This window comes from Thunnus maccoyii, chromosome 12, assembly GCF_910596095.1.
Source record: "Thunnus maccoyii chromosome 12, fThuMac1.1, whole genome shotgun sequence".
In the NCBI taxonomy this organism is placed as follows: Eukaryota; Metazoa; Chordata; class Actinopteri; order Scombriformes; family Scombridae; genus Thunnus; species Thunnus maccoyii.
In genome coordinates this window covers 4,247,384-4,268,797 of record NC_056544.1, presented here as the reverse complement: position 1 = coordinate 4,268,797, position 21,414 = coordinate 4,247,384, and the positions used below count along the sequence as shown (strand labels likewise).

Below are 21,414 nucleotides of genomic sequence, written 5' to 3'. Positions count from 1 at the left end.
CAAAATATTAGGAACACTTTTCAATAAAATGCTCTCCAGTACACCACCACCACCCACTACGAGCTCAATAATAAACATAAAGTAGAATTATCACCTTTCTGACAATGTCAACAAAAACTGAAAATGTTTCAGCTTTGTAAAAGTAGAATTTATGACTGAGCTGTTGTATTGGATTGCATTAGATTGTACAGGTGTACCTGATGAAGTGGCTGGTGAGTGTATGCTCTACTGACTAAATAAACAAATAACAAGCATGGCAAAAAAAAAAAAAAAAAAAATGCATCAAGCTCATGGGACAGATGGAGTGGTCTCACCCACTTTGTCACAAATATTTTATTATTACTAGTTATGCTTTATCTTTAGCAGCATTTTAATGTTGCAGCTGGTCAAGGTGGAACTACTTTGAACTATTGTACCTTGTATATTTACACTGGCAAATGCTGAAGTAATGCTGAGATTTTTTAGTTAAGTAAAAGTATGTACACATTATAAAAATACTCCACTACAACAAAGTCTTGCGTTCAAATGAAAAAAAGTACAGAGGTATTAATTGCAAAGTACAAAGTACTCATTGGCCCCACTGTGTTTAATAGCTGCAAAAATAAATGCAGTGAAGTAAAAAGTACATTTCCGTTGGAATGTAGTTGAGTTATCACTCAAGTGAAGTAGCCTACATGTACCTAAAAATTGTACTTAAGTTCAGTACATGTAGCACATTGTACTACATGACAATGAATCATATCATAAGCTGAGCAAAGGCTGGACCTCATATATCTGACGTAACTTAGCAGACTGTAGCTGCTATAGCGGACGTTGACAAGGTAAAGAGCTGCAGGTGTGCAGGCAGGAAAGGCAGGAATATACTACCGAGTGGGCCTACTGGCGGACCGGAGAACAGCAGGTTTGTAATGGTATAGAGGTCTGGACAAATCCCGGTTGTAGGTGGAATCAGACAAGCTGCTGTTACTGTGTGGTGAAAGGCATTTGAAAGTCCTCAAATGTGAAGTGTTCAGTTTCTGTTCCACTCATGGATGAATAGTAAGAGCTGGATAGGGAGCCGCTGCTCAGCCTTGCAGCCAATTTTTCCCAGTGGCCACTCGCGGAATTGCAACGAAAAATCCCCCTGCGGCCCAAGAAGCATTTTCCTCATAGACCACCATTGTAAAAGAGACGTCTGTAAAACTGTTGACAGGACACGTCGAACTGCAAACAACGTCAGTTATGACTCTTTCTATCATGAAATTTTGATCCATGGAGGTTTTATATTTGTAAAATTTTCCTTGAGCCGACAAAGGCGATTTCAAAATCCGTTACGTCATCATTATGTAAAGTCTATGGACCGAGCGGTAACTCGCGGGGGGGGCCAGCAGGAGAAACACTACTGCGCACATTCAGTGGGCCGCACTACGCGGAAGCAAACCCGGAAACTAGAAACTTTTTTTTGGCGTATGCGCCATGGATGTATTATAAGAGCTTTTATTACACATCCATGGTATGCGCCCATTACACATCCATGTATGCGCCAGGCGAACAATTCCTATAGGACTGATTTTTAGTCCGGTATCCAGCTCTTATAATACATAAATGGTTCCACTCTGCCACCACAGTAATGGCGGCGGCAACTTAGTGGGCCGCTGTCACCACAAATACCTTTAAAATAGTACTCGTGTAAGTACAACGTCCGACTAAATGTACGTAGTTGAGTTAGTTACTTTACAAGTCTGTGGATGTGTAACGTTTAGGCCAACTTATTCTCAAAATGCAATGATATGCTAGTTGTTAGCAAAACAGGTAAGTTAAGATACACTAGCAGTTGCTGTCTTTGTTCAACAATATTAAATGCAGCCACCTGCTCACATTTCACACGGACACTATAGTAAAGACAGCAATGTCAAGAGACAACGTTTGTTCGCTTTTCTGTAGTTTATTTTTGTTTAACATACATAAGTGAAGTGGTTTGGTCAGTGCCTTAACAGTCCTCTGTCCTGCAGGTGTGACTCTTCCCATGCAATGTGTATATTTAGCCTACTTTTTTTCTTTCTTTTAATGCGGATAACTTGTCTTCGTATCAAAAATGAAGTGGAATAACATACTCTGCCATTTAAACCAAATACTGTACAAATGTATTTTCATACTTAAGTAAAATTTACATAACGTGATGTCACTTGAAAAAGATTTTTTTTTTTTTAAAAAAAGGACAGTGCTACATTACTTTTTTCAAAGGTTAATCTCCATTCCACTGAGAAATATGTGTTTCATCGTATAACGTACAGTATTTATTCATACTGAATAATTTTCATTTGAGTTTGTGAAGCAATGAATGTTGGACGAAAAAAACATTTCTTGAGACAAGATTGAGGAGACGAGAAGACAGGGCTCAGTACAAGCTAATGGCTAGTTTAGATTAGCTAATGTTACTTACGTAGCTTTAATTTGATTAGATGTGTTGAAATTTAGCGTCTCAAAATGATACAACACATGATGGTGAGGCGTTAAATTCATGGCTTTGTTGAGTTAATATTAGTTGCTGTATCTGAAATTTCTCAGACCTCATTTCCAAAATGAGGTCACCATAACCTAATCTTATTCACATAGGTATTTCATGTAGGCTATTTCTATATGTAGCCTATTGTTAGCATGTGGTACTGTAATAAGTCAAATTAGTTATTAAAATGAAACTGTAGCCAAGCCACAGAGACAATAACTATAATAGGATTTTGAAAGTGGTTTTGGATGCCAATAATAAGATGTGTTTATCACAGGTTCATTACATGTTTACGTGGTTTGTTAAAAGAGATCAAGTTGTTCCTCCTCAAGTTCACTTTGAATAATGTCAATGGCAATAGTGACCAAATATGTAGTACAGTTAGACCTGCATGTGCACGTTATAGCAGGCTTTAGGATATTTCCGGGAAAAATATTATCCTTTGTGCTTGATTTAATTCAGCTTTCTAATGTCATCTAGTAATATTTTCTACATTTTGAACACCACATTTTCAAGTCTTTTTTTTTACAAAGACTTCCACAGAACAAACTCAAAAAAGGCTAGCGCTACAATTGTACCACTGCTACTTTCCTACTGGATCAGTTGTGTGGTGTAAAAATTATTTTTTGGGTTAACACATATGAAATAAACTTGACCAACATCTTCAAGTATTTCGTACTCTCTGCCTTCAAGGTTTCGGCACCAAGAGCTTTTGTTGAGGTTAACGGAGCTGGCTCTTCTCAATTTCCAGAGAAAGCCATTGCAGAGACTTGGCATAGATACAAGACAGTTCTCTATGTCAGCAGCAACGTAATTTTGCAAACACATTTGCCTCACTTTTTTGTCACAATGGAGTATCCAAATTAGGCAAGCTTTGATATCAGGGTTGTACCACCCTGTGTTAAAAATGGGTGAGTGAAGTTCCAGAAGTCAGTCGTACCCTTGCTTCTACCCTTGTCCTTGCCTTCTGGCATGGTGGTGTATCCTTGAGCATAAAGATAACCTGTGAAATTCATGCTGGATGCCTTTATAGCACTGATGATTTATTGGACAGCTTGGGGACAGCTTATGACGCACACCAGAGGAGACAAGTGTACATGAAGACAAGCTGCAACAGGTGATTAAGCAATAGACAGACAAATGTGCTGTTTGGCTTCAGCCATCTAAAATGAGGAAGACTAATACTGTATAGTCTACTGTAAATCAGCATGCAAGAAAAAGGCTTTAAGCATTAAGAAAACTTTCTTTAAATCTTACTTTTATGTGAAACTCATCCAGACATCCTTGAGTGACCGAAAACTATTGCCCTTTGTATGTGCATTTTGATCTTACTCACTGTAGCTAGTCTAGTATTTATCCAGTGAAAATGGATGACTTACTCAAATAACATCCTGGCAAGGACAGGAGTGTGTGCTCATTCACCCATGTGAGGTGCACATTCCAATAACTGTCTTCTACTGATGGACATGTACCTAAAGTTTTATTCTCAAGTATAAACCAGATCTGGCTCAGTTTTTCCTAGAACTGATTAGATTAAATTGAAATTGAAATTTGATCTTTTAGGTCAGGTAAAACATTGTAGCTAGTACTGTATGTGTAAAGTCTTGTGTTTTTTTGCAGCGACTGTAGAGCCAGAGCTGGGAAGAAAAAGTGAACAGGGAGGAAGGAAGGTCAGCACCATGGACAGTGGCCTTTCCCACTTTGGCCACAGAGAGGTACACCTTGTCCTAATCCCACTTGAAGTAAAACAGCTTAGACTCAGCCATTACATTTTCTCCACTACATTTAAAGAAAGTCCCTCTTTACAGTGTATGACTGAACCATGTTAGTCCCTGACTTCTTTTGAGAGGGAATTAAATTCACATTCCATACAGTATGCTGCCAACCTCAACATGTGAATTAACAAAGCTGCATGTGCACACATATTCTGAATATAGAAGTCATAGTTGCACAACATTGTTTTGTTTTTGTATCAGTTTTTGTTTTAACGATCACAAGCTAAGCAAACCCATCTCAAAAACATCACACCATTCCTAACACTGAAGCCATGGTTGAGCAGTTGCTACCTGACGGAAACTCAGAAATTGTTACTTAACATTGCTGTCAACTATGCACATTTGGAGCAATTTGACATCTCAGTGATAAGAAAAACACCTCTGATTGGTGGAGCTCTACTTAGGATTGTGAATGTGATATCTCAGGAACAGCTTGAGGGAATTTCTTCAAATTTGGCAAAAACATCCACTTGGAATCAAGGATGAACTAATTAGATTTTGGTGGTCAAAGGTCAAGTTCACTGTGACCTCAAAAAACATGTTTTTGGCCATAACTCAAGAATTCATACGCTAATTATGACGAAGTTCCACACAAATGTTGAACAGGATAAAAAGCTGAAGTGATGACATTTTATATCCAAAAGGTCAAAGGTCAGTTTCACTGTGACATCATAATGTTCTGCAAAAACACTTTTCTGGCCATTATTCAACCCCATAACTCAGGAACAGAAGGGAAGATTGTGACCATATTTCACATTTGGTCAGATACTGAATTGGTGATACTAATCTTGGGTGCCCACCTTGAAACTGTGGTGATTGTACAGATCTTCTGTGCTGCCGGGTTGAAGATGTGTGAAGTATCCACGTTTTAGAAGCAGCAACATCCATATCTGAAGCTTTGTCTACTGTCACAGCTACAACTTTGTGTTCTATCAGAATCAACTTCATTGGCCAATCATGTGAACACATGGAAGGAGGAAGGAAAGTACACTTAATACCTTTTATTAAATTCCTTCAAAGTCTTCACTACAAATATTGTATGAGTCTGAACAGACATGGATGTAAACTGCAACTTGACTGGTTGGCGGGGGTATACAACCACGAGGCGGTATTTCTAGTTTAGATGTGGGATACACACACACTGGCACATACTCACTCACATACACTACATAATTGTACAAGCTTATGTACAAAAGAACACAAGATTATAGTATCTTATGAAGTTAGTCGGCAGGACTATTTTCCCTAGAAACAAAAATAATTTCTGTAGAAAACCTTTGTGCCCTAAATCAGTTTTTAAGAACTGTACACAATTGTGAAGGAAGATTATGTTCTGTACCAGCTTGCCCTTTTCATTGCTTTGTTATTTAGGTCCTCCCAATCCATCTGTTGCATCTATTGTTGTAACTTATAGGCAACATACTCCACCAAGGTCCATAAACTACAATACAAATCCTCTTGACAGCAACACCTGCTGGACCACAGACAAGTTCTCCATTTAGTTTTTTCGACAGATTTACACACATACACTAAAAGAACTGCCATGGGGAACATAGACAGCACTACAGATTTAGTCAACAAGTGTCATATTTGCACACTGTCTGTTAAACCAGAACATGTATTTACATATATAGTTGCAGATGGAACTGGAAGCCATACTGTATAGGCCTTAACGCCTTAACAGTATGAACACAGTACTAAGGGAAGTTGTACCACCTGTACCTTCTATTAATACAGGCCTAATGCTGACTTTAAGTAAGACTGATTTTAAGTCTTGGACAGGACAGGTATTGGCTATAGTCAAAAAATGTAGATTTGTCCTCAAAGACATAAACAAAATGGTTACTCTCTTGATTTTTCACTTTAAATATAGCTATTTTAAACAGAAGGTTGTGGGTTGTCATCAGGACAGGAGTGTAATCCACCAAAATAGAGCACATAATCAAATAATACTAGTTTTTTCAACAGGTTAACATTGAACTGGAAATGGCATATTTTTATAACTCGCTGATTCCCATGTTTTATGTTCCAAAGGATGTCATACACTTTGGCCCTGATATACCAATACCTTATCAGTGAACCATAGGCTAGGTAACAACAGGAAGTTCCTCAGTTCGTCCTCCATACAGTTGACATACATAATATTTACAACAACTTCATGCCAGAATTCTGAGCTCCTTTACTTAGCTCTAATCTATTCCAGGCATTAGCCTTCCATCAAAGGTCCCATTCCCATTCCCAGCTGTCCACAGTCCTTGTATCTCTGACTTCTGCAATCACATATCACAAGGGAAGGTGTGAGGCACCTTGACTCACTTAAGTTTGAAATCTGAGCCAACTCTGGTTTCAGATGAGGTTGCTATTGTTAGAATGCTTGTTATTTACTGAGGGTCACTTGAGGAGGTGTTGAGTATTGGACCCTGCCTCCATGTGTCCTTCTCTTGTCTTGCCCTTTCTCCTTGCCTCCATTCAGACAGTATAGTAGGTAGTGGTTGGTGTGTTTGCATTCAGATCTGGAAGACTCTCACAGATTAAAAGATTTTTCTACTGGTGAAGCACTGAACATTGCACATAAGAGAGAAACAGGGCAAAAAGGTAGGGTTTGAATTCCAATATATTTGAACAAGTTTTGCAAAATAATGTATTATTAATTGTGTGAAATATTTTATGTAACATATGCACAATCAACAATGTGTGGACATTATGTATGTATCTGCATTTTTTATGAACTCTTAAAACAATGTGTGCAATTGGAATGATATTGTTTGTAATATTACATAAGCTATGTTACTTCTTGAATATGTGAACAGATAGTAAAGAAATATGAAGTTTAAAAAGTTGCGGTGAAAATTTTCGAGAAAAAGTGTCTACAATTATGGTTGCTCTTTTTTTAGAAGATGTTTAGACAAAAGCTTTCCTGTCCAACAATGACCTCTGCTGTCTGTATCTTACTAACAGATTCAGAGTGGTGATATTGTTGTAATTAATTACTATTAAAGATGTCTGCTTTAGTGACAAAAGTTATTATATATTGCATTTTACATTTGTGAACATATCTGAATTTATTCTCACACATCTATTGTAATGCATTTAAATAATTTGCTGTGATGTAGAACTCTCACTTTATCTGTAATTTAAAATTATACTTAATTGAAAGACAGTAGAAGTACCTTTGGTCATAATTTCCTTAACATCTAATGTTTTTTTTTCTTTTCTGAAAAATCTTAGGCTTTCATTGTGAAACAATAGAAATACTAGGACTGAGGCATCTTCAAGTACCTACCTAGTAACAGGTGAGCCTATAAGAAAATGACTGGCATTTGGTAATTGTATCTGATATTTTATGTTAACAGGTTCATAATAGATCAATAATCAGACAGTTATCTATATCTATATATATTAATATATCATGATTATAATGTAACATGAAATAAGCTGTGAAGGTTGTGGATTTATACTACAATTACAGTCTTTACTGATGGACAGTGAAGTCACATAGATTTTCATACATACATGACTTGATTTTAACCTCTAACACTTCTCACTATGCTGGGCTCTGCTGTCTGTCCAGAAAACTTAATTTGGTGGAAAAGCCCTCCCACTGTCATCACGGGAAATCATGCTTTGAAAAGACTATTCAAGTTCAGTAGACTTCAACCATTCAGTTTTGGTATGTTGCCAATGTTGCATTATGTTTTATTTAATCCTGCAATTCTGTTAGTTGACAGTTTAATATAAAACCATTGGCATCATTTATGTTCTATACCTCTAAAGTGAAACGTAACATTGTATGGTCTTCTAGTGGTTTAAGTTCTCACCCCACTGCAGTGTTGGAGAAGTGTTTACAACAGTGGTTACAAGCACACTTCTGACCACACATCAGTGTCGCTGGTTGTGGTCAGAGGTGCAACGCAATACATTATATAAGTATAAGTGATCATTGTCTATTTAGCAATAATTATCTACATACGTACTAGTGGTATGGCAATGTTGATTAATGTGCTATACTGGACATGAAGTTCATAAAATGAATACAGTACAGCTAATGACATTTCAAACAGTATAAAACTGTCTTTCTACCATTACACAGTTAAGTCATGAAATGCCACAACTAACATCTAACACAACTTATCATTTTAGTGGACATTTTTTGCTAACTATTATCTGGTATATTGATACACAGACCATAATATACAGTCTGTACTTTATACAAGAATATACTTGATCTGCTTGTATGTCCATCAGTATGTCACTGTATGTACTGTATGTCAAGGGTAACACCAGCATACCAACTCCAATCCACATTATTTTGATTAACCATTTGCACAGAAGAAAATCCATTTTGTTTTAAAAATGCTTGTTGGAGTTTTTGTGCAGTGATTGTGTGGCTACATTGTTATATTCTATGAACAGGTTATAATTATAGTATTGTATTTACAGACTTGTTACAAACATGTTATAAGATCCCAGTTTATTTTTAAGTGTTACTAGTCTCATAGGGTTTTTTTCAAATGTACTAAGACATGGTAAAGTTAGCAAAAAAAGCCAAAGCACAGTTTGAGATGCAGATTCATTTTATTCTACTGAACAACTGACATGCTTAGGGAGACACCATCAGTCAGACAAGTGCCTCAGAGACAAGAATTTATTCCATCAGCTTCATTCCTCATCATGTCCTTTCTGAAATAAGAGAAAGAAAAAATGTAAGCAATGAGACACATTTCTTTTCTATTTTTTTTAATGTATTACAATTTGTGAAGCAATGGAACAATCAAAACATTTTGAAGATTCACTGTCACTATTATTATACTGTTGGCATTTGTGAATTCTGGTAGGATTATATTATCTGGCTCATCAGCAGTATGGATTCTGATGGGACAAAATGCTGTAGTTTACATGGCATGTTATTATGTATTTCAATCATAATACAATATCCAGGTGACAGCCGCATTAACATTAGGATTAGAGTTTGTCAGTGTTATATTGTGTTCATAACATAAAAATGAAAAAGTTTTTAAAAAATCAAGAACTGACCTTTGACCCCGCATCACGGCTCTTGGCACGTAGCTTGTTGACCTGGCTCTCAGCAATGTCAGCTCTTTCTTCAGCTTCATCAAGCTCGTGTTGAAGCTTACGGAACTTGCCCAGATGAGAATTGGCCTGTTCCTCCTGTTAAAGGTAAATTAAAGAAATACAATTACTCACTGAATGGGGAAAGAAACCTGTCACCTGGCTTTTACTGTATTGAGCAAGAAATGGGCATGGTATGAAATATGCGCACAGGTGCTGTTGGCTTGGACAGCTTTTATGCTTTTTTTTCCTTTAATAGTTTCCCTAAAATACTGAGAGTGCTTACAGCCTCCTCTGCGTTTCTCTTGTAGGATTTGACTTTCAGCTGTAGCTTGTCTACCAGATCTTGCAGTCGGGAAAGATTCTTACGATCCTCTTCTGTCTGAAAACAAAAAAAGAACAAAATAATTGCAATTTTGAATAGAAATTACACTCTCAGTGCTCCACCGTTTCTTCAATGAATTGAAACTTACTTGATAGGTCAACTCTTTGATTCTTCTCTCATATTTTCGCACTCCTTTGACAGCTTCGCTGGACTTTCTTTGTTCAAGCTCTACTTCACTTTCCAGTTCTCTGATCTGTTGGAGACAAGTCATAAAGATTGGGCTGGTTATATTAAATGTTTTGGGGTAGACTTTTTGATTACAGTTCTAATATGTTCAGTATGTGAAATTATGATGATTTGGTGTTTTTGATTTGATTTTTCATTTGATTTCTCTTAAATGATTGATACTCACCCTGGACTCAAGCTTCTGCACTTGCTTCTTGCCTCCCTTCATGGCAATCTGTTCAGCTTCATCCAGACGGTGCTGCAGGTCTTTGATGGTTTGCTCCATGTTCTTCTTCATACGCTCCAGGTGAGCGCTGGTGTCCTGCTCTTTCTTCAGCTCCTCTGCCATCATGGCAGCATCAGTAATGGCCTTCTTGGCCTTCTCTTCAGCATTTCTGCACTCCTGCAATGCATCTTCTACTTCTGTCTGAAACTGGGCTGTATCAGACTCCAGTTTCTTCTTTTGGTTTAGCAAACTTGTGTTCTGGGTGAATGCAAAATTTTATCAGCGAACTGTTCAGTAAATTGAAAATAATAGAAAAGAACTGTGCCAAATGCAATGACTGCATCTTACCTGTGAGTGCAGTAGCTGCACCCTCTCACTAACATCCAGCAGCTCTTGCTCAGCAAGTTTGCGACCTCTCTCAGTTTGTTCAAGACCAGACCTGAGTTCCTCCACCTCAGCCTGAAGCAGATTGTTGCGTCTCTCAACAATTGCAATGTTTTCCTTCAAATCATCAGTGGCTCGAAGAGAGTCATCAAGCTGGAGCTGGGCATCCTGGAAGAGTGTGGCGTTTAGTATGAAGCAGGTCAAATCAAGTGATGACCTAATACAGTATGTCATAGGTGTTATTTTATTTGAAATAAAATACATACCTTAAGATGTGTATGAACAGATTTAAGTTGTTTCTGGGCCTCGGCCGCCTGCCTGTTGGCCTGGCTTAGCTGGATCTCCATCTCATTGAGGTCTCCCTCCATCTTCTTTTTCAAACGGAGGGCCTCATTCCTGCTGCGAGTCTCTGCCTCAAGAGAGCTCTGAAGAGTATCCACAATTCGCTGTTGGTTTCTCTTTGCTTGCTCCATCTCTTCATCTTTCTCGGCCAGCTTTCGCTCAATGTCAGCCTTCACCTGATTGAACTCTAGCTGGGCTCTAAGAATCTTTCCTTCCTCATGTTCCAAAGAGGCCTAGAAAGACAAAAAGAATCTCACATAGATTATTTTTAATGGGATTTTACTTGTTGCAGATTAAGTGCATTAAGGTGCTTGAGGTCCTTCATCAGAAGGCAAAACATACCTCTGCCTCTTCCAGAGCTGTTTGAATGTCAGACTTCTCCTGTTCCAACTGCTTTCGAATCTTCTCAAGCTCATGAATACTCTTTCCACCCTCACCAATTTGTTCAGTGAGGTCAGATATTTCCTCTATGGGTCAAAATGTAACAAACTGTTAATGTATTATCATAAGAAAATAATTTTTTAGGTTTTTAAAGGTTTTAGAAGGTTTTTAACAATTAATTTGTTGACCTTGTAAGTTCTTGTTCTCTCTCTTCATGGTCTCCAGATGCTCGATAGATTCCTCATAGGAGTTCTTCAGTTTGAAGAGCTCAGTGCTCAGAGACCTGGCTTCCTTCTGAGAGCTCTCCAGCTCTGTTTGAGACTCCTCATACTTCTGTTTCCATTCTGCCAAGACCTGCGAAATAGTTCACGTTTTAGATAAATGATTTACCTTATACCTGCAGTAAAATATTAGGTAATGAATGTAAACCTTGTCAAAGTTTCTTTGCTTCTTGTCCAGAGCAGCAGCAGCAGCGTTAGACCTCTCCACATCCACCATGAGATCTTCAATCTCATTCTGCAGTCTGTGTTTGGTCTTCTCCAGAGAAGAACATTTAGCATTCACTGCTTCAACTGCCTCCTCAGCATCCTGCAGACGCTGAGCCAGCTTCTTTCTGGATTAGGATTTTATTCAGGATTAATTGCTTTTTAATTTTCAGTGTTGTTCGCATTAAAATATATTTTACTTACTTGGCCTCCTCCAGTTCCTCGGTCCTCTGGATGGCATCAGTTTCATACTTAGTTCTCCACTGAGCCACCTCAGAGTTGGCCTTGGACATGCTGCGCTGCAGTTCAGCCTTGGCCTCCTGCTCCTCCTCATACTGCTCCCTGAGCAGGTCACAGTCATGGCGAGCAGACTGCACTGCATGTGCTAATGCATTCTTGGCCTGAAATGAGAGTATACCTTCCAGCATCTTTATATACCAACATCTGAACCAAAGAAGTTCTCACTGGTATTTGGATGCTACCTTGACTTCCTCCTCCAGTTGTCTTTTAAGGTCTTCAATTTGTTGAGTGTAGGACTGTTTTCCTCTGGTGAGTTGAGACACTAGGGAATCCTTTTCCTCAAGCTGCCTTGCAAGTTCACCTAATTTTGAGAAAAGAATAAAATGAGTACTTCATAACACCAAACAAACCCACTGTTCAGAACAAATGCATACCATTCTCAGTCTGAAGCTTTGCCTTCTGCATGGTGAAGTCATTAATGGTACGCTGTCCCTCATCTGCTTTTGTTTTATATTCATTCATTTGGTCTTCCAGAGACCTGGTCATTTTCTCCAAATTATTCTGAAATTGAAAAGCATTAACAATGGCACATAAAGAACTTGAGAGGGGTCACATTTGTTAAAGTCTTACAAAGAAAGTTTTAATAACAAAATCAGTAGACCAACATATAATACATAAAAGTACTTTACCTTAGACTTCACAAGCTGTTCCATATTGGAGACCACATCATCCAGTTCCAGTCTGAGCTCACTCTTCTCCTTCTCCAGTTTCTGCTTGACTCTCTGCAGGTTGTCAATCTGCTCCCCCAGGTCAGCAACAGTGTCAGCTTGTTTCTTCCTCAGTGTAGCAGCAGTGGCTTCATGCTGCAGAGTGGACTCTTCAAGGTCTCTGCGGAGTTTCTGGAACTCAGCCTCCCTCTTCTTGTTCATCTCAATCTGGGCAGCTGTTGCTCCACCAGCCTCCTCCAGCCTCTCGCTGATCTCCTCCAGCTCTCTTGCCAAGTCTGCTCTCTGCTTTTCCACCTTAGCTCTGGCAGCTCGCTCTGCCTCAAGCTCTTCCTCCAGCTCCTCGATGCGGGCCTAGACCAAAATTAAAGTAAAACTTTATTGTTGCTCTAAATTGTGGTCTTAAAATGTTATATTCATGCACTAGCTTACTCAATTTACTTAATCCCATTTAAATTATTACCTGCAACTCCTTCAATTTTTTCTGGAGCTGTGCATTCATCGACTGTTCATCCTCTAGTTTGCCATTGGTTTGGCTAATTTCAAAATCTTTCCTGTGGATAAAAAAAACGTAAAAATGTACCCGCTGACGAATAGTTAAAATCTGATTGTGTTTTTAAAAGTGTTCTTTTCATATTACTTTTTCAGCTTCTCTTCAAGTTGCTGCTTGTCATTTTCGAGGTCCATGATACTCTCTTGGGATAACTTCAGGTCTCCTTCAAGCTTCCGCTTTGCTCTCTCAAGGTCCATACGCACTTTCTTCTCTTGCTCTAGGGACCCTTCAAGCTGTGGGTGGTCATAAATAACTTTATTTTTCAAATGTCATTTACCTTTTGTTACATGCATATCCACCTGATTTTGTAAATTCTTACATCATCCACTTGCTGCTCCAGCTTAGCCTTGGCCTTGGTCAGAGTGTTGACTTTGTCTTCTTCACTCTGCAGGTCATCTAGCGTTTGCTGATGAGCCTCCTGTAAGGCTTTCTTTTCCTTGGTCAACTTTGCAATTATTTCCTCCAAAGCAGCCATTTCCTCAGTCAGGTTTTTTACCTATTGCCAGAAGACATTTTTATCAAAGACTTAGACATGGATGTTATTTGGGACACACAGAGTAATTTTAAGTGTTTTGCAGTACCTTGTTTTCAGTGGCATGCTTCTCTTTTTCCACTTTAGCCAGAGTCAACTCTAAGTCATCTATGTCTTTCTTCAGCTCAGAGCACTCGTCCTCCAGCTTCCTCTTCTTAGCGGTGAGTTCAGCATTCATCTCCTCTTCATCCTCCATTCTTTCTGTCAGCTCTTTGAGTTTTGCCTCTAGCTGAATCTTGCTCTTGATCAGGCCCTCGCATCTTTCTTCTGCGTCACACAGATTATCTTGTTCCTGTTATTAAAAACATAAAGCATGCCATACAGTATAAGCAGTCTTATAATATTAGTAATATTTATTGCAATGCTGAAAGGTACAGTTTGAAACATACAGTTTGAACTTGGAGCTGCAGGTCATTCTTCTCTTGGAGAAGAGAAACCATTTTCTCCTCTAGTTCCTTCCTACGAGCTTCAGACTTTGCATAAGCTTCTTTCAACTTCAGGAATTCTTCCTTCATGTTGGCCATCTCCTTCTCAGTCTCTGCTGATTTCAGCAGAGGTTTGATCTTGAAGTACATCTTCATCCAGGGCCAATTTTTGACCCCCATGAAGGCACGGACGTTCCACTGGATCACAAGTAGTGCATCCCTGTTGATAACAGATTATCATTGTCTTTAAGTCTTTTCCAGCGGTGAAGATCCAATTTTAACCTGATTGCAACAAATATCCTCCTCAATACACCCTAAAACAATTCTCTACCTTCACAATAGTCTCCTGTTCTTGATGTTTATTGCAATGACAGTAATTTACATTTACATTTTTTTATTTGGCAGACGTTTTTATCCAAATCCACTTACAAGCGAGGCATTAGATGACAGTGACTCTAAAAGAGCTGCGGTACAAATTCTCAAGTAGATGACTAGGTACAAGTGCAATGAGAAAGTGCACTGGACAGAAGTGATTGTTTTTTGTTTTGTTTTGTTAATAATTAAAGTAAGAAATGACTGGAAGTAGACAAGTGCATAAGAAACAACAAGAAAGTAGCGCAACAGTCAACAAAGTGCTTAAGGTTTAAGGGGCTCAGTCAAACTGTTTGGTTTGTGTACTGAAGGTAGAGTACATGTGAATTTTGAGGTACTGCTTTTTGTCAAGGGTTTTTGTTGAGAAGGTCTGGTCCTGCTGTGAGCTCTTACCTGCGTTCAACAATCTTCTGGAATTCAATTCTTGCTAGAAGGCCTCGTGACCGAGCTTGGATGCCAGTGATGATTAGAGCTAATCGGTCATCTCGCATCTCCTCTAGCTGACCCAGAAGTCCAGCTTTGAAGAACACCTTTTTTTATAGGGGCAGATTTGATAGTCAGTAATTACATACAGTATCTGTTATACATATCGCATATTCTCTTAACCAACACTGAAAACACTCACCTTGGTGTGCCCCAGTTTGTACTGCTCATGGTCAATATCCAGAGAACCCAACAGTTTCTCAGCAGCCTTCTTGTTGTCGATGAACTGTCCCTCAGGAATGGCATTAGGATTCAAAATACGGTATCTTTGACAATAATACAACAGATGAAATGTTTTGCATGTTGTGAAAATATCTTATAAAACACCTCAACAATTCTGACATTACAATAACTTCAGTGCATTTGTAGTTTTAAATGTAGATTTGTTCATCAGATGCAAACCTCTGTTTGAAATCTCCATAGAGGATTCTGTTGGGGAAGCCCTTTCTGCAAATCCTGATGCCTTCCAGCACACCGTTACAGCGCAGCTGGTGCATCACCAGAGGGTTCTCCATGGCCCCAGGAGTCTTGGTCTCATTGGGGATGATGCAGCGCACAAAGTGAGGGTGAGTAGACCTCAAGTTGGTCATCAGCTTGTTCAGGTTCTCCTGCAAGTTTTGAACACATACCTTTTTTCATTTTCATTTTTTTTTTTTAAATTACATTGTTTATCAGAACTCAGTAATTATCTTTGTTTATATCCTGGGGAAAGTATGTTGTACACAGTACTGTTGGTAAATTATTGACCGGAAGAACATTTTTAGACCCTCTTTTCATCTTTGCTGTATTCCAATAGCCTTGCAATTACATGTGATGTTGGTATTATTATAGTGCTTCTAGCATAGATCAATAACCACTGTTGAAAATGTGAATTTTAAAAGTACATAGAAATCTCACCCTGTGCAAAGCTGATACAGTTTGGAAGGAGGAGCCTTTCTTCTTGGCACCTTTGCCCTTCCCACCACCCTCCTGAGCTAAATAAAAATCACTCTGTCAAATATAATCCACAGAAAACTGTACAAAAACTGTACAGTAATTTAATCTATATCAAGATGTTAATCATGATATTATTGTTGTATTACTTGAAGTTTTAATTGATTTGCACAATGTTTTACTATTATCAATGTCAACATACCTGACTCAGCTCCTGCATACCCGGCAAAAAGGTTGGCTAAAAGCTTGAGATTAGACTTCTGGAAAAGACCGACAACAGTCTCATTCAGAGGATCCTTGTTCTTCACCAGCCAGTTGTTGATATTATAATCAACAGTTCCAGCATAATGAACGAGGGAGAAATGAGCTTCTGGTTTCCCTTTGACAATTCTAGGCTTCTGGAAGTTGTTGGATTTTCCCAGGTGGTTGTCATAGAGTTTAGCTTTAAAGGTAGCATCACTGGCTTTGGGGAACATGCACTCCTCTTCAAGGATGGACATGATACCCATGGGCTGAGGAGAATACAATGAAAAAAGTAATATATTTTCTCTTCTTTGTAAGACAAGCAAAATAAATAGATATTAGGTTTCGGGAAAAACCTACAGAAATAACTATAGAAATACCTGGGTAATGTAACATAATGATAATTTTCTGATTTGCCCAAATAAATCCAAAAACTCACCTTTTCAATCAGATCAATACAGGCCTGCAAGTCCATACCAAAATCTATGAAAACCCATTCAATGCCCTCTTTCTTGTACTCTTCCTGTTCCAGTACAAACATGTGGTGGTTGAAAAACTGTTGCAGTTTTTCATTGGTGAAGTTGATGCACAGCTGCTCAAAGGTGTTGAACTGTAATAATATGGATAATATAAAAATTAGCTCAGGCATAAAAATGCAAAGCAAAGCAAAAATATTAATTAAGTTCACAAGCTTTGCATTTTCCATTCCAAACTCACATCAAAGATCTCAAATCCAGCGATGTCCAGTACACCAATGAAATACTGGCGAGGCTGCTTGGTGTCCAGGGATTGGTTAATACGGACTACCATCCACAGAAACATCTTCTCATACACTGACTTAGACAGTGCACCAATAGCATAGTAGACCTAACAAGGAAATGCATAAAATTGACCTGACTAAACCTTTCAGGACTTTATTTTGGAATTGAACTAAAAAGTCATGCTGTATACTCTTACCTGAGCAACATTTTGTCCCTTGGTGACCCACTCATTTCCTACTTTGACTCTTGGATGACAGAGACCTTTGATGAGGTCAGCAGAGTTCAGGCCCATCAGATAAGCTACTTTGTCAGCATCTGAGGAAGTGAGGATATACATGAGTCATATAAACAAAAAAAGTCTCTGCTCTCAGCTTTTTTCTGTCAGGGTGCAACATGACACCCTTTACTTTGCTCTCAAGTTTTAATTTGGAACTTGTTGTGACCATTGAAATTATTTTGGGCAAACTTTGTGAATAATACAGGATTTGATTGACGTGGATAAACTCTTCTTTTTGATACAGTCTCAGTTTATGACTTGTAACGGCTCCAAGGGATTATTTTTTACATTAAAATCTTGCTTAGTGCAGCTTTAAAACAGGTTCAGATTCAGTTGGTGTAGGGGCTCAGCTGTCACGTGGTGTGCAAGAGTCTGAATTGCACGGACACAGCTGCTCTCATGATGTCAATCTCATTCATTTGTATTTGTTTATATCTTTAGTCTCAATGTAGCAAATGCAAAATGTCAAACAAACCCTTAATACCAAAAGCAAGAACTGAAAAAAATCCTTGCTCCGTTGTAACTATGTGATATAGTATACTGATATGTAAAAACACAGATGGTTGAAAATTTTATCTGATCAAATTATTATTAAATAATAATTATAATAATACACTTCCACATATTATATAACTCTCTCACCTTCAGTGCCATCAGCCTCTGCCTGCTCTTCTCGCTGCTTCTGCTTAAACTTCATGTTACCATAATGCATGATGGCACCAGTCAACTTGTAAATACTGTTCTTCTCTTCCTGAGTGAAGCCCAGCACATCGAAGGCATCCTGAATGAAATCAAAAAATGTAATTCTGGTATTTCCTTATTTTGTTATAAATTGATGTATGGCTAAAACTTGTTTGCTGTTGTGAATCGAAGATTCAGCTCACATCAGTGGCCATCAGCTCTTCAGAATCATTGATTGAGGTCACTGTTGTCTCTCCTTGAGAGATGAAAGCGTAGTCGTAGGGATTGTTGGTGATAAGCAGCATTTCTAAAAGGATATTTCACAAAAAGATAAATATTTATTTTGTATTACAACACATTATACTCTAATAACCATATATCATATGTACTGTATATTGCACACTTACCCAGAAGTTCAGGCTTTTGCTGAGACAAGATCTGGTAGAAAATGTGGTAGTCCCTCTCAGCTTTGAGCTGATAAGTCACACGGGACTTTTCAAGAAGGTCTGTTAGAGATGTAATATATGTTAGGTTATTATGTTCCAGCATGGGACTATTTGCTGTATAGGTGTAGGTTTAGCTACAATTACGAAACAAAATTGTTGGCGCTTCTGCAATTTAATGCCGGAACATTTTGTTTTACATAGGTGGCACATTGACTCAGTGGTTACAACAATAATCTCCTGTGTTTTGCAAAGGCCTCTCTGTATTGAGTCTGTTTGTTCTCCCTGTATCTGTGTGGGTTTCTTGGGTCACTCAGATTTCCTACCACAGTCCAAAGACATGTCGGTGAGGAAAACTGGCGACTCACAATTTCCTACTAGTTTGAGTGTAAATTTGTGTGTTTGCTCAATATGTGTGTTAGCCCTCTGGGAGACTGGCATCTCATCCACGATTTACCCTGCCTCTCATGCTGAGATTGGCTCCAGCACCACACAACCCTACAAAGGATAAATGGCTTTGAAATTGGGTGTGTGGATGGATTTAGCCTTACTTACAAGTCTCAATATCAGCAGAGGCCAGCTTTCCTCGGTTGTCAAAATGAATTCTGATGAATTTACCCTGAGAGGAAAAGTAATGTTCATTTATATTTCTAATATGAAAAAATGAAGTCCCAGTCAATTAATGATAATCAAGTAGCCTCACTGCAGTCACACAGATACTCACAAATCTGGAGGAGTTGTCATTCCTGATGGTCTTTGCATTACCAAAGGCCTCCAGAGCGGGGTTAGCCTGAATGATTTGATCCTCCAGGGTGCCCTGTTTTTTAAACAAAGACACAACTTCAGGTTTAGTGTCAATTCTGGGAAAGCTTTTAAAAAAATTGTCTGACTTGCCATTGATATTTTGGTTGTATAATATAATACAAACCTTCTTTTCAGAAGCTGCATCTTTTTTCCCACCTGGGACAGCAGCAATGCTGGCAAAGTACTGAATGACACGCTTGGTGTTGACAGTCTTTCCAGCACCAGATTCTCCGCTGAGTAGAGGAGATATAAAAAGTCTTAGTTCACGACTTTTAAGCCTTATATATTGAAGAGATTTTTATTGGCTGTGTAACTTACGTGATAAGGATTGACTGGTTTTCTCTGTCTGTTGAGAGAAATGATCAAAATATCAGTAACAGATGACATGACTTCACAATTGAATATTAAAAAAATGAAGGCTAAAATAGATTATGTACCTGCCAACATGTACTGGTAGGCATTGTCAGAGATGGAGAAGATATGTGGAGGAGCTTCACTCCTCTTCTTTCCTCTGTAGGCAACAACCACCTCTTGGTTGTAGACTGGCAGCCACTTGTAGGGGTTGACAGTCACACAGAACAGCCCAGAGTAGGTCTGCCATATTAAGAGAGGGATAGAGGATAATGGTTTCAGATGCTGAGATGTCTATCAACGAAGCAAAGTTACACATTAGTAAATTGTCTTACGTAGATCATCCATGCTGCATAACGTTCTTTGAGGTTAAATAGCACAGCTGGCTCATGGAGGAAGGTGAACATCGCCATGTCTTCAATTTTATCAAACTTTGGTGGATTCTGAGGGTGTACATCACACTCCTTCACTGTGACAGTCTGTGGGAAAAGATAACACATTTCTTAAAGGTCAAGACTTGTGTTCAGCATACATTTGAACTAAATTCATATGACGTACATACCTTTCCAAACTCAGTGTCTGCAGTGACTTTGTCACCATCACGACTACTGATGGTTGCTTTGACGTACTCAACCTCAGGGTCAGGAACAAAGCACTCCCTCTTCATGTCAAATGGACGAGTTTGGGCTTCTAGACGCTCCTTATCTGACTTCCTAAGAAAAGGAGCCGCAGGCCCAAACTCCGCCATGGCTGCATCACCCATTTTTAAACCTGTTAAAAATTTTAAAAATCTTTGACGGTCTGTGATTTTGTTTGTACACAAAGGTATGTCCTAGTGATTAATCATATAAGGCCCAATAAAACACACACAACATAAGGGTTAGGAAAACAGACATACTGTTAGTTTCAGAATAAATTGTATAAATAAATACCAAATAAATAAGACATAATAAACCTTGAAAACACAAGTTTTCTATATCCCTATACAAGAACAGATAAGACAAATAATATTATATTACTAGAATATTTACAAAATTTCCTTTCATTGTCTTGTGAGTGTATGTAATTATTTAAAACCTTTAACCTTTTACATGATGTCTTCAAGTAGAAATGCAGAACTAAGCTTAAATTCATGTATCACCAACATTACAGCCACTAAGTAACAAGTGACAGAGTAACAGACACATGCAGAGGTCCTTTACATTGGATAAATTTGGATGTCTCAGACCTTATGATTTTCAATATCAAACATAACTGCAACCCCAAAAAGGCAGAATCATAACAATTAATTGAGAAGCAAAATACTTTAAAAATAATTGGGTGAACTGTTGTTTTACTGCAGTATGAAAGAATATCACACTGTTACATAAATGCAGTTGTGAATTTTACCTGAGGGGTTTTGCCTCACAGGAAATGAAGATCTGTGCTATTCATATTAAGTAGACAGAAGCAAACCAAATTACACATTACATCATTGTAAGTTAAGATAAAGCAAGCTTGGCAAGTAAAGAACACAAAGTACAGTAACAGAAATAATCTTCATCACCATAATACATCACTAACCTCTTACAAAAAAATAGTTAACAGCAGAAATTGTATAGCTGAAAGTAATTTCAACATCTCAAGTGAACATTGTCGAACACTGACACACACTTAGGACACGACAGTTGGGTATTTTTCTTACCTTTGACTGTCAACCTCTGTCAAGTGAAATGATGGATCCAGTAGCTGACACCAGGCTTCCTCTCCATTAATAAAGGTTGATACTCAACCAAATATGGGGATGAATATCAGAGAAATGGCATCCAGGTTACATATCACAAAAAGCATTCTCCAAATTGGGTAGAGCCTAGTGCTGCTATTTGTTGCTCTCACTTTGTGGACAACAGAGTA

The 21,414-nt window shown here is 38.4% G+C and overlaps 1 protein-coding gene and 1 long non-coding RNA gene across 3 annotated transcripts in view; one reads left to right on the top strand and one right to left on the bottom strand.

The window, feature by feature from the left end:
• The first annotated feature begins 3,482 nt into the window (after nucleotides 1-3,482).
• The window catches only part of LOC121908043, a 41,775-nt gene continuing 23,843 nt past the window's right edge, over nucleotides 3,483-21,414 (top strand). For both annotated transcript variants that reach the window (XR_006099166.1, XR_006099165.1), the window contains exons 1-4: nucleotides 3,483-3,602; nucleotides 4,106-4,200; nucleotides 7,489-7,553; nucleotides 15,452-15,594. This is a non-coding gene — a long non-coding RNA (uncharacterized LOC121908043). The remainder of the gene's footprint in view (nucleotides 3,603-4,105; nucleotides 4,201-7,488; nucleotides 7,554-15,451; nucleotides 15,595-21,414) is intronic.
• On the bottom strand, nucleotides 8,817-20,284 carry LOC121908041 (myosin-7-like). Its single transcript, XM_042427722.1, has 37 exons — nucleotides 20,084-20,284; nucleotides 19,857-20,000; nucleotides 19,608-19,764; nucleotides 19,489-19,516; nucleotides 19,295-19,403; nucleotides 19,091-19,183; nucleotides 18,922-18,985; nucleotides 18,331-18,429; nucleotides 18,127-18,230; nucleotides 17,885-18,023; nucleotides 17,162-17,280; nucleotides 16,922-17,071; nucleotides 16,644-16,814; nucleotides 16,164-16,473; nucleotides 15,926-16,002; nucleotides 15,431-15,636; nucleotides 15,171-15,294; nucleotides 14,939-15,075; nucleotides 14,138-14,393; nucleotides 13,798-14,040; nucleotides 13,536-13,712; nucleotides 13,304-13,449; nucleotides 13,127-13,217; nucleotides 12,628-13,017; nucleotides 12,373-12,499; nucleotides 12,181-12,299; nucleotides 11,903-12,099; nucleotides 11,643-11,826; nucleotides 11,402-11,567; nucleotides 11,175-11,299; nucleotides 10,757-11,065; nucleotides 10,455-10,658; nucleotides 10,068-10,364; nucleotides 9,804-9,908; nucleotides 9,617-9,712; nucleotides 9,295-9,429; nucleotides 8,817-8,940 (listed from the first exon to the last, which is right to left on the bottom strand). Exons 1-37 carry the CDS (start codon nucleotides 20,282-20,284, stop codon nucleotides 8,920-8,922), a joined length of 5,820 nt encoding a protein of 1,939 aa, XP_042283656.1. The 3' UTR covers nucleotides 8,817-8,919.

Coding starts and splice junctions, on each gene's coding strand:
- LOC121908041 (XM_042427722.1), bottom strand. CDS start 20,284: ATGGGTGATGCAGCCATGGCGGAGTTTGGGCCTGCGGCTCCTTTTCTT. Junction 16,474..16,643: donor GTATTGATCTGATTGAAAAG/GTGAGTTTTTGG, acceptor TATTCTCCTCAG/CCCATGGGTATCATGTCCAT. Junction 13,018..13,126: donor AAAAATTGAAGGAGTTGCAG/GTAATAATTTAA, acceptor ATTTTGGTCTAG/GCCCGCATCGAGGAGCTGGA.